This window comes from Schistocerca nitens, chromosome 8 (genome assembly GCF_023898315.1).
Source record: "Schistocerca nitens isolate TAMUIC-IGC-003100 chromosome 8, iqSchNite1.1, whole genome shotgun sequence".
Lineage (NCBI taxonomy): Eukaryota > Metazoa > Arthropoda > Insecta > Orthoptera > Acrididae > Schistocerca > Schistocerca nitens.
Genome location: NC_064621.1, coordinates 280,749,579 through 280,764,387, shown reverse-complemented (window position 1 = coordinate 280,764,387; position 14,809 = coordinate 280,749,579). Strand labels below are relative to the sequence as shown.

At 42.2% G+C, this 14,809-nt stretch overlaps 1 protein-coding gene across 1 annotated transcript in view; it reads right to left on the bottom strand.

Annotated features, from left to right (window-relative positions):
- Positions 1 to 14,809, bottom strand: part of LOC126199523 (dipeptidase 1-like) — a gene marked incomplete at its 5' end in the record, with an annotated part of 104,052 nt that overhangs the window by 22,732 nt on the left and 66,511 nt on the right. The window contains 3 exons of the mRNA XM_049936445.1: positions 29 to 104; positions 2,826 to 2,910; positions 3,888 to 4,064. Of these exons, the coding sequence (XP_049792402.1) occupies positions 29 to 104; positions 2,826 to 2,910; positions 3,888 to 4,064 (338 nt within the window). The remainder of the gene's footprint in view (positions 1 to 28; positions 105 to 2,825; positions 2,911 to 3,887; positions 4,065 to 14,809) is intronic.

The following is a 14,809-nucleotide window of genomic DNA, read 5'->3' as shown; positions in this document are numbered from 1 at the left end:
AAGGATTCTGCTACATCAGGGTACTCACATGTTAATTCCGTCAAAACCAGCTCCGAGGCCGACGTGGTCCACTCCAGCTACCTCTCGTATATGCACGATGTGAGCTGTACACACAGAGACGGGAAGTGGCATTGAACTGGAGCTACTACGAGTGTTATTACAGTTAAGAGGATGATTCTTATTGGTTTTATTTGCAAGGAGTAAAAGAAACAGCAATAAGCAAAACAAAAGCTATTGTAATTTTTGTGACAGGTACTTCATTCCGCCAAGATACAATGAAAGGGCTGTTACCACAACTTTAGGTAAATTTAGAAGAATTTTTTCCATGCTACATAGTGAATCCTTCCATTATAGGGAAATGTGTGAATCAGGCCATATTGTGCATAAAAAGAAAATAAAAAATTCACATGTTAGTTTCTGTTTGCTGTTTTGACCAATAGACTAATATGTAAATTCCAACTTGCAAATGATGTGCTACATTTGTTTTACTTTATTTCATTATATATTTACATTCGGTTTTCTACGTAACAGGAGGACATCGATGTAATAACTAAAACTATTTTCCTATTTATCACCTTAAAATGTGTTGAACAAAATTACAAAGCACATAAAAGTGAAAATTTACCTTTTGTGACTTATTTGCAATGTCCCACTAGAAACTAATACCAATTACATTTCCTATACACAATCTGAAATTGAGTTTTTAGACCTGTCCTGGTAGTCGCGAGTGTTACCGCGACCGCGTCTGGGACATGGAAGTATGCCGTCCTCGGATCAAACCCATCCGGAGGATTAAAGACGTGGTTCGGTATGCCAGCCACACTGGACCTGGTGTTAAGGTGGTTTCCCGCATCCCAGTACGTGTATACCAGGCTGGTTCCCATGTTCCGCCTCAGAGACACGCTATGCAAACACTTTGAACGCTCCCTCATCCTTTCATACTGAATTTACTCTGTACGCAGTCGAACTGGGTACTCTGTTTTTTCTCCTGGAGGGATGGGGGATTCGGTAAGTAGCAGACAGATGACCTTATCTGTTTGGTCTCCTTAATCACTCACTCAGCATCAACATGAATTTACAGGGAACACGAATACTTCTAGAATGACCTTCATCGTACAGGCTCCATTAACGAAGAAAACTATAAAAATACGTAAAAAAATTACAGAATAAAAGTTCAGGCATAGTTCTTGAATTTCTTTCTCTTGTTTTTTTCGTTTCTCTACATGGTCTGCTTTGTTTTTCGTTTTGGCACCGTTGGTAGCATTTGGAGGCCAGATGTTCACTACCTCACCACTCCTCTCTGGAAGGAATTTGTGTGCCTCATCTGCCAGCGACTAGTGTCAACTCGTGTTCACGAAAGATAACATTTTATAAATCTTTGAATATTGTGCATCTGACACGGGACGTGGGCAATAGCCCGGTATTTAGCTATTCAGATACGGAAAACCGCTTCAAAACTACATCCAGGTTGGCCGGCTCACCAGAGCCCACGTCGATGATCCACGAGGTGGATTCGACCGCTGGCTGACTCGCCTCCCCATGTCCCGGAAGCGGAGGTTCAGCGCTCAGGTATTGAAGCAGGTTTAAAGTTAAGACACAATAGCGTAATATTAAATAGGAGATATCTGTTTCTTTCTCACTTAAGCGCGCCATTCAACACCAAAAGGGAACAGTAAATGGCGTATCATACAAACGCTATGAGGTGATACACTCGCTGTATTCTCTGGAAATGAGACGAAATTAATCAATTTACGACGGAACTGCTTCGAAACTATAACATTCGACTACAACTTTTATAATAGTGTGACTTATTTATCTGAACTGAAGACCAAGGTCAAAAAAATGCGTTATGTTGCGTCGACTGTCATGATCTTCCCGCTATTTCAGGTGTGATACAGACTTTTATTACGTACAGGACCTGCATGGAACCTAACCAGTTAAGCTGTATAACAGTTATTTCACGTAAATATTCGACTTTAATCATAATTTGTACAGTTACTGTAAGCCCATGGCACTCGAGAAGTGGACAATAAAGTACAGTGGAGTACAATCGACATATTGTCGTTGCACCGAGCAATGGGCAATAAAGTGCAATGAAGTAAATGAACGTATTGTTGTTTCCATATTTTAGAACCAGAACTTATAACATGTTTTAGAATCAGTCTCGTTTTCATTTTTTCTTCCACATGCAAATGTGCCAACGGCCTTGTCGCAGTGGTAACAACAGTTTCCATAAAATTACCGAAGTTAAGTGCTGCAGGGGTTGGCTACCACTTTGAATGTCTGACTGTCCGGGTCTGCCGAGCGCAGTTGTCAAATGGGGTGCACTCGGCCTTTCTGAGGCGTTTTGAGGAACTACTTGATTGATAAATACTCCCCACGGTGACGAAAACTGACAATAGCCTAGGCAACGATGTGCTGACCACTTGTCCATATTCGCAATCAGATACCTTTCCTCTGGGGATAACACAGTGGTCAGTCGGTATCGTTGGGCATTCCGAGGCCTGTTCGTATAAATTTCTTTCAGCACATAAACAATAACTGAACCGGCAACCATTATGTCTTCCTTCCTGCTCAACCTACTGTGTCTCTGACGCCGGTCGATGGCTCTCACTACTGCGGAAAGTGTCTTAAACAGGCTACAGAACTTAGTGGCTCTTCACATCACCGTTCCATTGCCGCTGATACCACCGCTTACTAAGTGAAGTTCGTTAGGATCGTCCACAGCTTGTATTGCTCGTCACACTATAAAGTATTTCATGATTGATATGAATATAAGATTCTGATGTTTGTCGAAAAACGAAGTGTCTCTGGGAGAAGCTTACCTGCTACGTCGTGCAGCGATGCCGTCTCGCTGCAGCTCACGAAGTGAGGGTAGAAGGCCACCATCACGATACCACCGTTCGCTTTCTGTACGGACATAAGATAATTATTAGAACTTTTGTTGTTAAATAATATTCATGGCAAAATAACAGGAGTGTGAATAATTAAATTTCCTTAGGTTAGATTCTAAAGGGAAGTAAACTGGTCAAAAAACGTTAAAGAAAACCATCAATTTCTTGCATGGATACGAAACACCCGGATCTAATGTGTTGCTGCACTGGAGAATGGTTATCAGGAACATCCACATATCTGGGTGTTTGCTTTTTAGAGTCTTTTTGCGTATGAATTTAAGACGACATCACAGTTGACCATTTCAACATAGATCAGCTATGATACCAAAACTTACAAACTTTTTTGTTTCCCACAATAGTTGCATTATTAATTAAATACCGTAGATCATAAGCAGGATTCATCGTAAATTTGTCTGTTAGCGGTTGTCAGCATAATACTTCCGTATTTCTACATGAGTGTATAGATGTAATACAAATGATGGTTACAATACAGAGACAAAACTATCTCGACAATTATAAAATTAATTCCGCTGTCATTTCCAGTAAGGAGTCAGTCCCTTCTGCAGTTTTCGTTTTAATAATAGTCGCCCTAGCTCCAGCTGTAGCTGAATCTTCGCTTAGTAGTGGAGAGAACAGTGCACATGTTGGTTAAATCCAGTAGCAGAAAAGCGAGGGAACAGCAAAGACTCTCTACAGCAACTGTATGCGACTCTAATCGACGGGGTGCCATTTAACTATATTTGGGAGGGGGACTGCAATGACAGAACAACAAACGCGGAGAATACATAGTGCAATGTTCACTTCGGTGTTAAACTTGCGATGAAAATAGTTCAAACAGATGTCCCTAGATCGCGGGACGATCGAAAGCTGCAGCCGCTATCGAGATTTCCCTGGCTATGACGTAGACAGCCCGAACCGCTCGACAATTGTTCACACACGTCAGTACATGGGAGTACGGTTAATTAAATATTATCAGTTGCGTCGTGTACTCACCAGCAGTCGCAGCGCGTGGTCTGGCACGTTTCTGGAGCTGTTGCACAGCGCATGCGCGGCGGAGTGTGAAAAGATGACTGGCGCCCGGCTCGTCCTGAGGGCGTCGAGCATGGTGGGCACCGACACGTGGGACAGATCCACCATCATGCCCAGCCGGTTCATCTCCCGCACCACCAGCTGACAGCAAGAACAGATTCATGCCATAAATCAAGAGCGACTTGTTTTAAATGTACCGCGTGCAAAACGAGCATCACTTTACTCTGTTAGTTTTTCGTACTGCAAGGAGAAGTGGAAACAGGTGTATATGCTCAGCGTGTAAGTTGTGAGCAGCAACACGAATTTCAGATTAAAATTCGAGCAACATGTGCAATAAATGTCGAGAGGATGAGTCTAAGCTAAGGTTGCCAAATGCATCGTTTGCATTTAACTTATTTCCTCCAAATATTGTAACTGTGGTTAAATACAAAGTTCAACCATTCTACAATATCTGTTATTATTGTTTCATCAGATCACAAGAGGTGATTTCGGGGATGGTACTCGAAACATCTACACCTACAAATGGGCAATATAAATATACACCTACAAATATATTCCGTAAGTCACTGTACAGTGCCTGTCAGATAGTACATCGTATCAATATTTACTAGCCTGCCTGAGAGAACAGGCATTACTGACGATCGACAACCATATGAAATTAGTTCAAAATAAATTCACTTGATGCCAATACCTCCGCATCGGCTGCATTAGGTAAGCATGTACGACGTATTACGACATATGAACGTTTGTGTAGGAAAATTTGTGGGGGATATGCTGGCTCGGGTTCCGGCCCAACACCGGTTTTAGTATCTCATTAACATGTAGTACCATGTGGTCATAACTGAAGTGCAGATACTGAAGGAGATCTAGCGTGGCCAGTAATCATCGTATGGCAGCGAAACATGGTACATTTCCTAATGCGTCAATGCGGCACCGATTTACGCTAGAAAAAACTTAGTTCTACTTACGATCACCAGGTGCAAATCTAGCGCACTGAATTCAAGAAAACCGTATAGAAATGTTTTCATATACAATGGATTGGGAATGGGACGTGGACGGACAGGATTATACAAGTGAGAAGGGCTTATTGTTGATTTTATTATGAACCATCTTCCACGGAAATAATGGCTTGCACACACTTGCGCTCTTCCAAATCAACAATCAGATACTGTTCAAGAAGAGTTTCGATAATGTGCAAACGTCACAGTATACCTGACAGGACATCTGGGTGCATTCTCTTCAAACAAGGTGCTTGAGAAACCACACTTTACAGTCACATACGACGAGTTCAATGGCACATCGTGTACAACAAACTGTTTGACAATACCCTAAATTCGGCTGTTCTGTATTCACTGCGCCATGTAGTGTAAAATGTACATCATTCCACAGAATATTGCTCGGCCACATGTCATCAACTTCAACTTGTGCCAGAAACTGGAGAGCAAATTCGGAATGCTGGTGTGGATCATGATGTTTCCGTTGCTCTACCGTCTGGGTCTTGTGTGGGTATCAGAGTAATACAGACGGCAAAATTTCCCGTGCAGTTGATCATGGGATGCATCATCCTCGTGAAATTGCACAAGGACTATCCAGGACCAGTGAAGCGTCGTCAGTTACAGCAACAGCAATCTCGCTGAAAAGTTCCATTTGGATAAGACGGCTTCTTCTTGCATTGTCAATATGTGGGTGTTATGTTGACGAGTTGCGCAACGGACAGATCTGACAAGTACCCTTTGGCTCCAGCAAGAAGCAACTTCCACCCCACACTACTATAGAAGTCAGAGAGACGCTCCTAACGTACAAAAATGCCTGAAAAACTTCCAGCAATAAATATCTTCTGCAGTCGTTCGCTGTAAGGAAAAGACACAAAAATTTTCCATTTTTCTTACGTAACTAGTGGGATACTTGAGTATTGGAGTATTGTTAGTTAGTGTGAGAAAAACATTAAGCGAACGGAAAATATTATTTATTGCAAAATCTGAGAAAATCAAGTGAAACTTCTATTTACAAACTGATCCGCAAATTTCTGGGTTCTTTTTGTAATAGGAGGATACCTCTTATGGATAGGAATCCTGTTAATTACATTTATATGCAAAGTGTGGGAAAGCTCTTTTATCCCTTTTCTTTAAGAATGTTATTTACGCGGCAGAATGGCTGAGAGCTGCACCTACTCAACTTGAATAATTATCCGATTGCATTTTTCTAAGTACAGTCGAGGCTGTCGCGTGAGAAGTGTAATGGAGTGACATGAATGAGGTATGTTATTTCTATTGGAGGAAAGATGGGGCTCGCCTACACACACAATACCGTGAGCTGTGACGACTGCTGCCTGCGTCGTTCTCCACTGAAATTTAACAAAACTATTCTTTCTATCTGGATTGACCTTCGCCAATCGAACTCTCACTACACCTTGTTGAAGTCAAGGACTCCTATCTGCCCCTAGTCTAACTATTGTCATGGTACACAGGTCAGATAACCAGTCCACCATGATGCCACTCAATGTTCGCTCACAGACGCTAATACTCTGTATTCACACCGCATATTAAGTGTCGTGGCCAACACAGTGAATAAACGCTTAATCGCGAGCGACTCAATATAATCACTCCGATTCGCTAGCGACAGAGGCGCTCTCTCAGTGTAGTACTGGGTAGAGACTTTGTTCCTCGCTCACTGCGTACACACACGAGCGCACTAGCTCCCGCTACGTGTTCCTGCTTCAGGAGCGTCACTGGAACGATCCCTCTCCACGCAAAAAGCGAAAGGGTGTATCATCCGCTGTCTTTCCCTCACTCCTCTAGCTCACTGCATCAGAAATAGTTCGCCAATCAGTGTTAATCTTACAAATGGGAGAATGGCGATCTGTTTAAGCCGGCCAACCCTGAAATATATAGCATCTGCGTTAGGCATTTACTGTCCACCTGTTCTGCACACTAGGTCCATCAAAAAAATACGTATGCTGGGGCTCTCCCAAACAACGCAGCGGTTTTTGCTTTTATAGTGAACACGCAGGGCATTATCCATTTTCTCTGGCAAAAACTGTTTTGGTCCCTGGGCTGTTGGCCAGCCGGCGCAGCTGCATGCTAACTCACCCTCCTACAGACTTTCCAGCAGGCTGGTTGCCTCTGGCGAACAAAACTCCTGTGGCCATCGTGTCTTTAATGTTTGTGTACGTCAGTCTCCACTTTTTAATCTCGGTGTGCAGTTCCGATTTATTCATAAGATTTGCATATCGATTAAATCGAAATATGTAAAATTTACTCTACCCTATCTAGTTTGGGCTCGAATGAAACGTCTTGATACGCAGAATACGATGGTGAGGTCGGAATATGTAAGAAATTGTCAGGAGACCACGCCACCTTACACCATGTGCCACACCTAACCAACTCGTGTTTTGGAATTTCATTACTTTCTTCTTTAAACCATGTAGTGACATTGGACCTCTCCTCAGACCTTTCAGTTGGTGATACTCTCTCAGTGCAGTTCTCTAATTGCTGCCGTTCACATAAAAACTTATAGTGCACAGTTTCTCTTCTCGACAGTCATACTGTTCACTCAGATAATGGATTGTCAAATGGCAGCTTGGACATCATATCGTCATACGAACAATGTACAGCGCCAGATTTACACTTGGTGGATAAAACTAAAGCTAGGTTTTTCCGAGCCTAAATCAGTTCCGCATTAAGTTATCATATCTACCATGTTTTGCTGCCATACAATAATTACAGCTGACAGTGAACCAATGTTAGCAGCTTTTCTTTAATTGTAGCCACGCGGTATTTATATAGCTAATACTTACCAAGATATTCAAATTCAGCGAGTTTATTTCGAACTAATTTCGTACGATCGTCGATTGTCAGTAATATCTATTCTTTCATTAATACAAATAAGTATTAGACGCAAAGGAGGGTAAAAGACGATTTCTTCACAGGTCAAGACCCCTCAAGGTTTCATTCTCACTGGTGCGGGAGTCCAGAGTAATGCTGCTAGTGTCAAGTCGTGAATGTAGGGTACTATGGTACAAGGTTGTAGACAGTGTGCCATATGGAAGTGCGCTTCGGACTGGGAAAGGTGGATGGATAATTTAAGTGGTTAAGGCAACTACTCGCGATAAGTGGGAAATCCGGACTTTATCATTTGCCACTAACAGGCAGTATATCTACAGTAAATACAGCGAAAATATTCGCAATCAACGAATTTATTTCGGTCGCTCCGATATTGATTATATACTGGGTTATTTCGTTCTCAAATTGCTTCGAGAATAAATAATTTACTGTCTCTGAACGCGCCATAACCGCCAAAATATTATAGTTGTGACTTCTACGTCAGGTACGAGGGGACTTAAAAAGTAAATTGCACATTAGCAGGCAAGTGAAGTAAGATTCGTTGAATGCTGGACTACTCTTCCGAGTCGCACAGACATAAGGCACAATTTTTCAAAAAAATCACCAAGTTTCTACATAACGGTCACAACTTTCCAGTAATCGTTAAATTCCTCCACGACAGACATCCGTTATTTGGCCACAGAGCTGTTCAACAGCCGCTGTGTGGACTTTCTCATAGGAGGAAAATAGCTTCGCCCCCTCCGACTCTCCCCCACACACCCCCACACACAGGTGTCCTTACTCGAAAGCCTGCTGTGTATTGACTTCCTCGACGATCAGAACACTTACTTCTGTATGGTTGTAATGTCCCCACAGAAAATACCCTCTACCACGCACCAATTAATCATTGTCAATCAAACCATCCACATTCATTCACTTTGGAAAAGTATCTGATCTGATTTTCTCGTAACATATGCGGCGACAGCTAGACGACACCAAAGTATTTTCTAGCGCGTTTATTCTTTGAAATAACAGAGATGCATATATGCATTCTCCATGGTTGTTAGAGTGGTAACTAGGACAGCTTCTAGAGTATGGATTGAGGGATTGACGTGTTTCTGAGAGATACATATTCTGATTTTCTTCTCGCTAAATCGAGCGAATTATCTATTGTGCCACTAGCGGTTTTTTTGAATAGAAAGAGAGTGTAAACAGAAAATAATTAAGACGTGGAATCACCGGAGATCTGGACATGTAATGGAGATGGATTTAATACACAATTTCCTTCACAAATAAGGTTTGTGACTTTTTGTTCTGGAGTGAATGAACGAATGAGTTTTTTCTGAATCATTTGATGATCACGTTGGCCCTGTAATTAGTGGGGAAGTTTCAGCTGTGTCGAAGAGAGCCTGCAATCACTGAGTCTGTGTTAAATCGTCCAAAAAGGCTTCATACACATCTGGAATTCGCAATCTTTCGTAAAAGGAACAAACTGTCCACACGATTGATTCTCCCGACTGAATACAGTGTTTAACAGTAATAATAAATGTAAAGATCTCTTACAGCAGGCCAGCCGCTGATTACCAAGACGAAGGACTCCACCAAAGATCCTATTTGGCTGATTTCACGTAATGAAATATTATATCAAAAACTGTACATAGATAAAGGAGAGAAAGAGAGAGAGCGAATGAAAATAGAGATAATACTAATAATCCTCCATTAGTCTAACTTTTCGCCTGTCTTATCACGGATCGGCCAAGACATGGGAGGCCCTTACATTACTGTATAGATTTATGTGTGAAGGTGAAAGGGTCTTAAAGGCAACAGATACACGTCTATACAGGCAAGACATTACACAAAGTTAGCGGCTAGCTGCATTCATCATCTAGTCTTAGAGGAAGAGACGACAACTTATTATATCTTGTTAAATGGTCTTCGTCAAATCGGCACCATATCAGTACAGCTACACGCAACATTGCATGTAGTCCATGAACCACAACAATTTCACTGACAATCTGCGTGCAGCTTGCAAATTTTTTCCCACGATAATCGTATTGTACGTTTTTGTTGGCGCTTTATTGCACTCCCACACTCTAATGTATACACTGAGGTGACAAACATCATTGGATAGCGTTATGCACATGTACAGATGGCGGTAGTGTCGTGCAGTCAAGGTATAAACGGACGGAGCTGTCATTTGTACTCAGCTGATTAATGAGGAAATGCTTCCGAGGTGATTATGGCTGCAGGATGGGAAGTAACAGTCTATAAATGCGGAATGGTAGTTGCGGCTAGAGCCACGTGATATACCATATTGGAGATCGTTAGGGAACTCAATACTCCGCGATCCACAGTGTCAAGAGTGCACCGAGACAACCAGATTTCAGGCATTACGTCTCACCCAGACAACGCAGTGGCCGACAGCCTCCACTTGAAGACCGAGAGCAGTGGCGTTTAGAATCTATCCGTTAGGACTGCGCGGTGAAATTCGGCATTAATGGGCTATGGCCGCAGACGATCGACGCGAGTGCCTTTGCTTACGGAAGTGACCATAGCGGTAGAATCTAGGCGACTGGAAACAGTGGCCCAATCACATGGGTCCCGATTTCAGTTGGTGAGAGCTGATGGTAGGGTTCGAGTGTAGTGCAGACCCCACGAAGCCGTGGGCCCAAGTCAACAAGGCACTGTCCAAGCTGGTGGTGGCTCCATAATGGTGTGGACTGTGTTTACATGGAGTGTACCGGGTCCCCTCGTCCTGATGGACCGATTACCGACGGGAAATTGTTATGACCGGCTATTTGAAGATTATCTGCAGCCATTCATGAAACGGATGCAATGAGCCATGTCGCCAGGCCAAAAATGGGGGCTATTAGTTGGATGAACGTTCTGGACAATTCGAGCAAATGATTTGGCCACCCAGATCGCCCGAAATCATCTCATAAACCTTCCTGCGACTTAATCGAGTGGTGAGTTCGTGCACAGAATCCTCCACTGGCAACACTTTCGGAATTATGAACCACTGTACAAGCAGCACGGCTCAATATTTTTGCAGAGGAATTTCAACGACTTGTTGAGCCCATGCCACGTCCAATTGCTGCACTACGCTAGAAAAAATGATGTCCGGCAAGTCATTAGGAGGTACCCCACGACTTTTGTCACGTACGTGTATGTTATCCTCTGTTATCAGCAGTGTCACTTACCCTCGATTCATGAGAAACTTTCTGCAGGTTTAAAATTTAATCCTGGACATTACCGCAAAGACTTGTTTTCACGAACTTTAGAACACCGCCAATTATCTCCTTTCAGCCAAATACAGGCAGAGAAAATTTAACGCACTTCCAGGATTCGAACCAGCTTATCTGTGTGTCGAGCGCTGCCGCACAAGCGTGCGATAGCGACCTCGTTTACGGAGGCGACATTTCAAACTGTAATATAACCAGTTTCTTCGGCTGTTAAGTGTTACTGATAACGGTATTGTTGGTACATTATTTACTAATTATTGTGATTCGCAACATAAAGCTCTTATCTCTATTTTGCATACCTTTTACAACGTCTTCAAAAGCTTCGAATTAAAATAAAACGGGTATTCAAAAACTGATAAACTTGCTATTTATGACATTTCTCGTATCCTGTATCAGATGCTTTGCGGAGATAAAATATGTCGTTAAACCCATTGCTGTGAATGCCGTCATTTGCTTCCCATCAATTTGTGACAGACGTAAATCTGGATGAATCCCTTAATATTTGAAAACTAATTTCTGTCGGTTCCATATCTCGCCATTGGTGACATTTTTACAGTTTCTGCAACGTAATCCACGGGTGCCTACATAGTATTCTGTCTAGAAACGCACAGTACTCATCTCTCACGATACTTCATTTTATGACCAACTCTCACAATCGTAATCACCACCACCGCCTACTTAGCAGTCACTGCTGGCTAAGAACCTCTTACAAGTCTTGAGCTATGTTTCTCCAGCAAGCATCGGGATATCTGCAAACTGTTTGTTACATATCCATATATGTCTTTCCTTTCCTCTTGACATCCAGCAAGAAACTTCCTTAGTACACTTACCACCCATTCACCTGCCTATACCTCCTGCCCACATTCATTTCGATTGAAGGCGTAACTATTCCTTTTACTTCAATTTGTTCCTATATCAGTTTGTGGGTTTCTATCGTAGTGATTCCCAACAGCTACCTTTCCACTGAAGAGCAATATTATTGACTTGATTTCAGACTGACTGTCGGAGTCTCACAACCACAGGTGATAGCACAAATTTACCGTACTATTATCCGTTTCTGGCTCAGATTACTCTTCCTTTATTTTTTCCTTCTCAAGCCACTGCAAGCAGCTTTTACGCATAAGTTTCTTCGTTTTACTTTCAATTTTGTTCTGTATTCAGGTACTACAGATATCGAAATCTCGCCAAATTAAGTGTCAGAGTTTACTGATTGCTTTACGATGTGGTGTCTGTTGAAACTTACTTTGAAGGACTGTTTTCGTACCCTGCTTAGTCAAAATATTATGACCCCTGTCCATAGAGCGATTAGATGCCTACTCGTGACGTTCCGGTATATGATACGGTAACGAAAGTATGTAAAGGAAGCATTCTAGCGATGATACGGACCAAATACGGGGAAGTTCACTGACATGGTGGATGTTGACAAAAGATAGTTACGGTTCTCCGTCTTGGGACAGTCATCCAGGTAATGGCGAATTGTCGGCTGTTTGTATGCTTTATTCGTCAGCATTTGCGAAAATTGATCGAAGAATGCTTAAACCACGAGTAAGGACAAACTATTATCGATTATATGCATATATTGATGTTCTCCCGACAACGATGGTATCTTCTACAGGATAAGTGTCCCTGTCACAAAGCCGGAGAGTTGCCACAGCGGTATGGAGAGCACGGCAGTGGACTGACGTTGATGTATTAAGCATTAAGTTCGCTATCTTGAATCCGATGCAATACACCCGTGACGCAGTCGGGCAGCAGCCCCGCACATAAAAGCCACGGGAATTTACGGGCATTGCATGACCTATTGAGTGGACATTTAGTGCCTCACACCTCCGTGAGATCCTTCAAGGACTTAGCGAATAACAAACTCGCTGAATCGGAGGCGCGTTGCGTGCCTACAGGCTATTAATAATCACGTGGCCACAACGTCCTGGCGCATCAGTGTTGTTGGTCTGTAGTTTTTCCATTGGTTACAGCTGTTTCTCCGTAGCCTTAGTGTTTGTTGTTGTAGAGACTCCAACACATTACACTGCACTGCATTCTGTATTTCGCTTCATTGTAGCTGATACTTGGTGAGAACTCCATTTAACGACGCATGTACAACGATAATTATGATTATCTTAATTTTCTGAAACATCAGCAAATACATTGGGAGATTAGTGTACGGTAGACGGACCACAAACACATATCGAACGAAGATGGAAGGCATACTGGGCATTTCTTGTACCAATCGAAGGACAATCCGTGAATCTCACAATAACTTCTATCGTCAGATCCTGGCGAAAGATGTACTACAAAATCCAAGGAAGTTCTGGTCATATGTAATATCTACGGTGGGTCCATATCTTACGTTCATTCTCTCTTGGTTCTTTCTCGTGTTGAAAGGAAACAAAGCAGATAGAAATCGAAACTATTAAACAACAGCTCTTATAGGGTCACAGTTTATATTGTGGACAATCACGGCTGTAGAAATGTATTCTTGTTAAGCAAATCCGGAGCATTTGTTGAATAATTCTTTACTAGTACAACCGATTTCGCAAATTAAAGTTGCATCATCAGGTGCATTTGAACATAAAAATAGAGGTATTCAGCCAGCATCGGACCTTGCTTGTGCTCGTCGTGATACGTCGGAAGAATACGGTAAGACCCATGAGTTTTATTCTTCTACTGATTTTGTATATTTGCTACTCTTCATCGTCCACCGCCTAATTTTCATTTGAGTTTCAATATTTCACTACAGTTTCTATAATTTTAACACTTTATATTACCGACTTTTTTATGGTCCTACACGATAATATGGTTATTTTTACAAGAAATGAGTTTTATCAATTCCTTAGTCCCGTGGATATATTGTTGTTACATTATTCTCCAATCTTCTCTTTAGAACTTGAGGCATTTACCTCGGTCTCCTTTTTCATTGCGCCCCTTTCCTTTTTACTATGGTTCCTTTTAAGGACGTTTTAATACAACATAATAGAGAGTGATGATGGCGTGAAATAATCTGTACATTTTACTGTAAATGATTTGAATGTGACTATTCTGCTTATTCTGTAGCCCAGTCTTTGAGGGTTCTTTTCATATATTTAGGCTGCACATTGATTTCAATAGACCGCTTGTCAAGGTTTTTAAATTTCTTGGCAAATTTCTATTTTTCTATTCGGTTGTAAAAGCGTATTTACTAGCGTAACAAAATCTTAGCACCCGGAAGAGGAAATCAATGCTTGGACTGAAAAAGGCGCGGGCTCCTGGTGGGACTCAAGATAGATTTTGCAGGCTATTACAGCGGAATTATCTCCTTACCTATCTGATATTTATCGAGAACTCTCTTGCACAGTGAACAGGCCCAAGAGCCTTGTAAAGGACTTAGGTCACTTCATTTCACAAAGAGGAAATGGACTGAGTTGACAAAAGTCATGGGATAGCGACATGCACACACAGAGACGACGGTAGTGTCGCGTACACAAAGTATAAAAGGGCGGTGCATCGGCGGATCTGTCATTTGTACTCTGGTGATTCATATAAAAATATTTTCGACATGATTATGGCCGCACGAGCGAATTAACAGACTCTGAATATGGAATAGTAGTTGGAGGTAGACGCCTGAGGCATTCCATTTCGGAAATCGTTAGGGAATTCAGTATTCAGAGATCCACAGTGTGAAAGTGTGCCGAAAATAGCGATTATCAGGCATTAAGTCACACCACCGACAACGCAGTGGCCGACGATCTTCATTTGACGACCTACAGCAGCGGCATTGTCAGTGCTAGTAGACAAGCAACACTGCGTGAAATAATCACAGAAAGCAATATTGGACCTACGACTAACA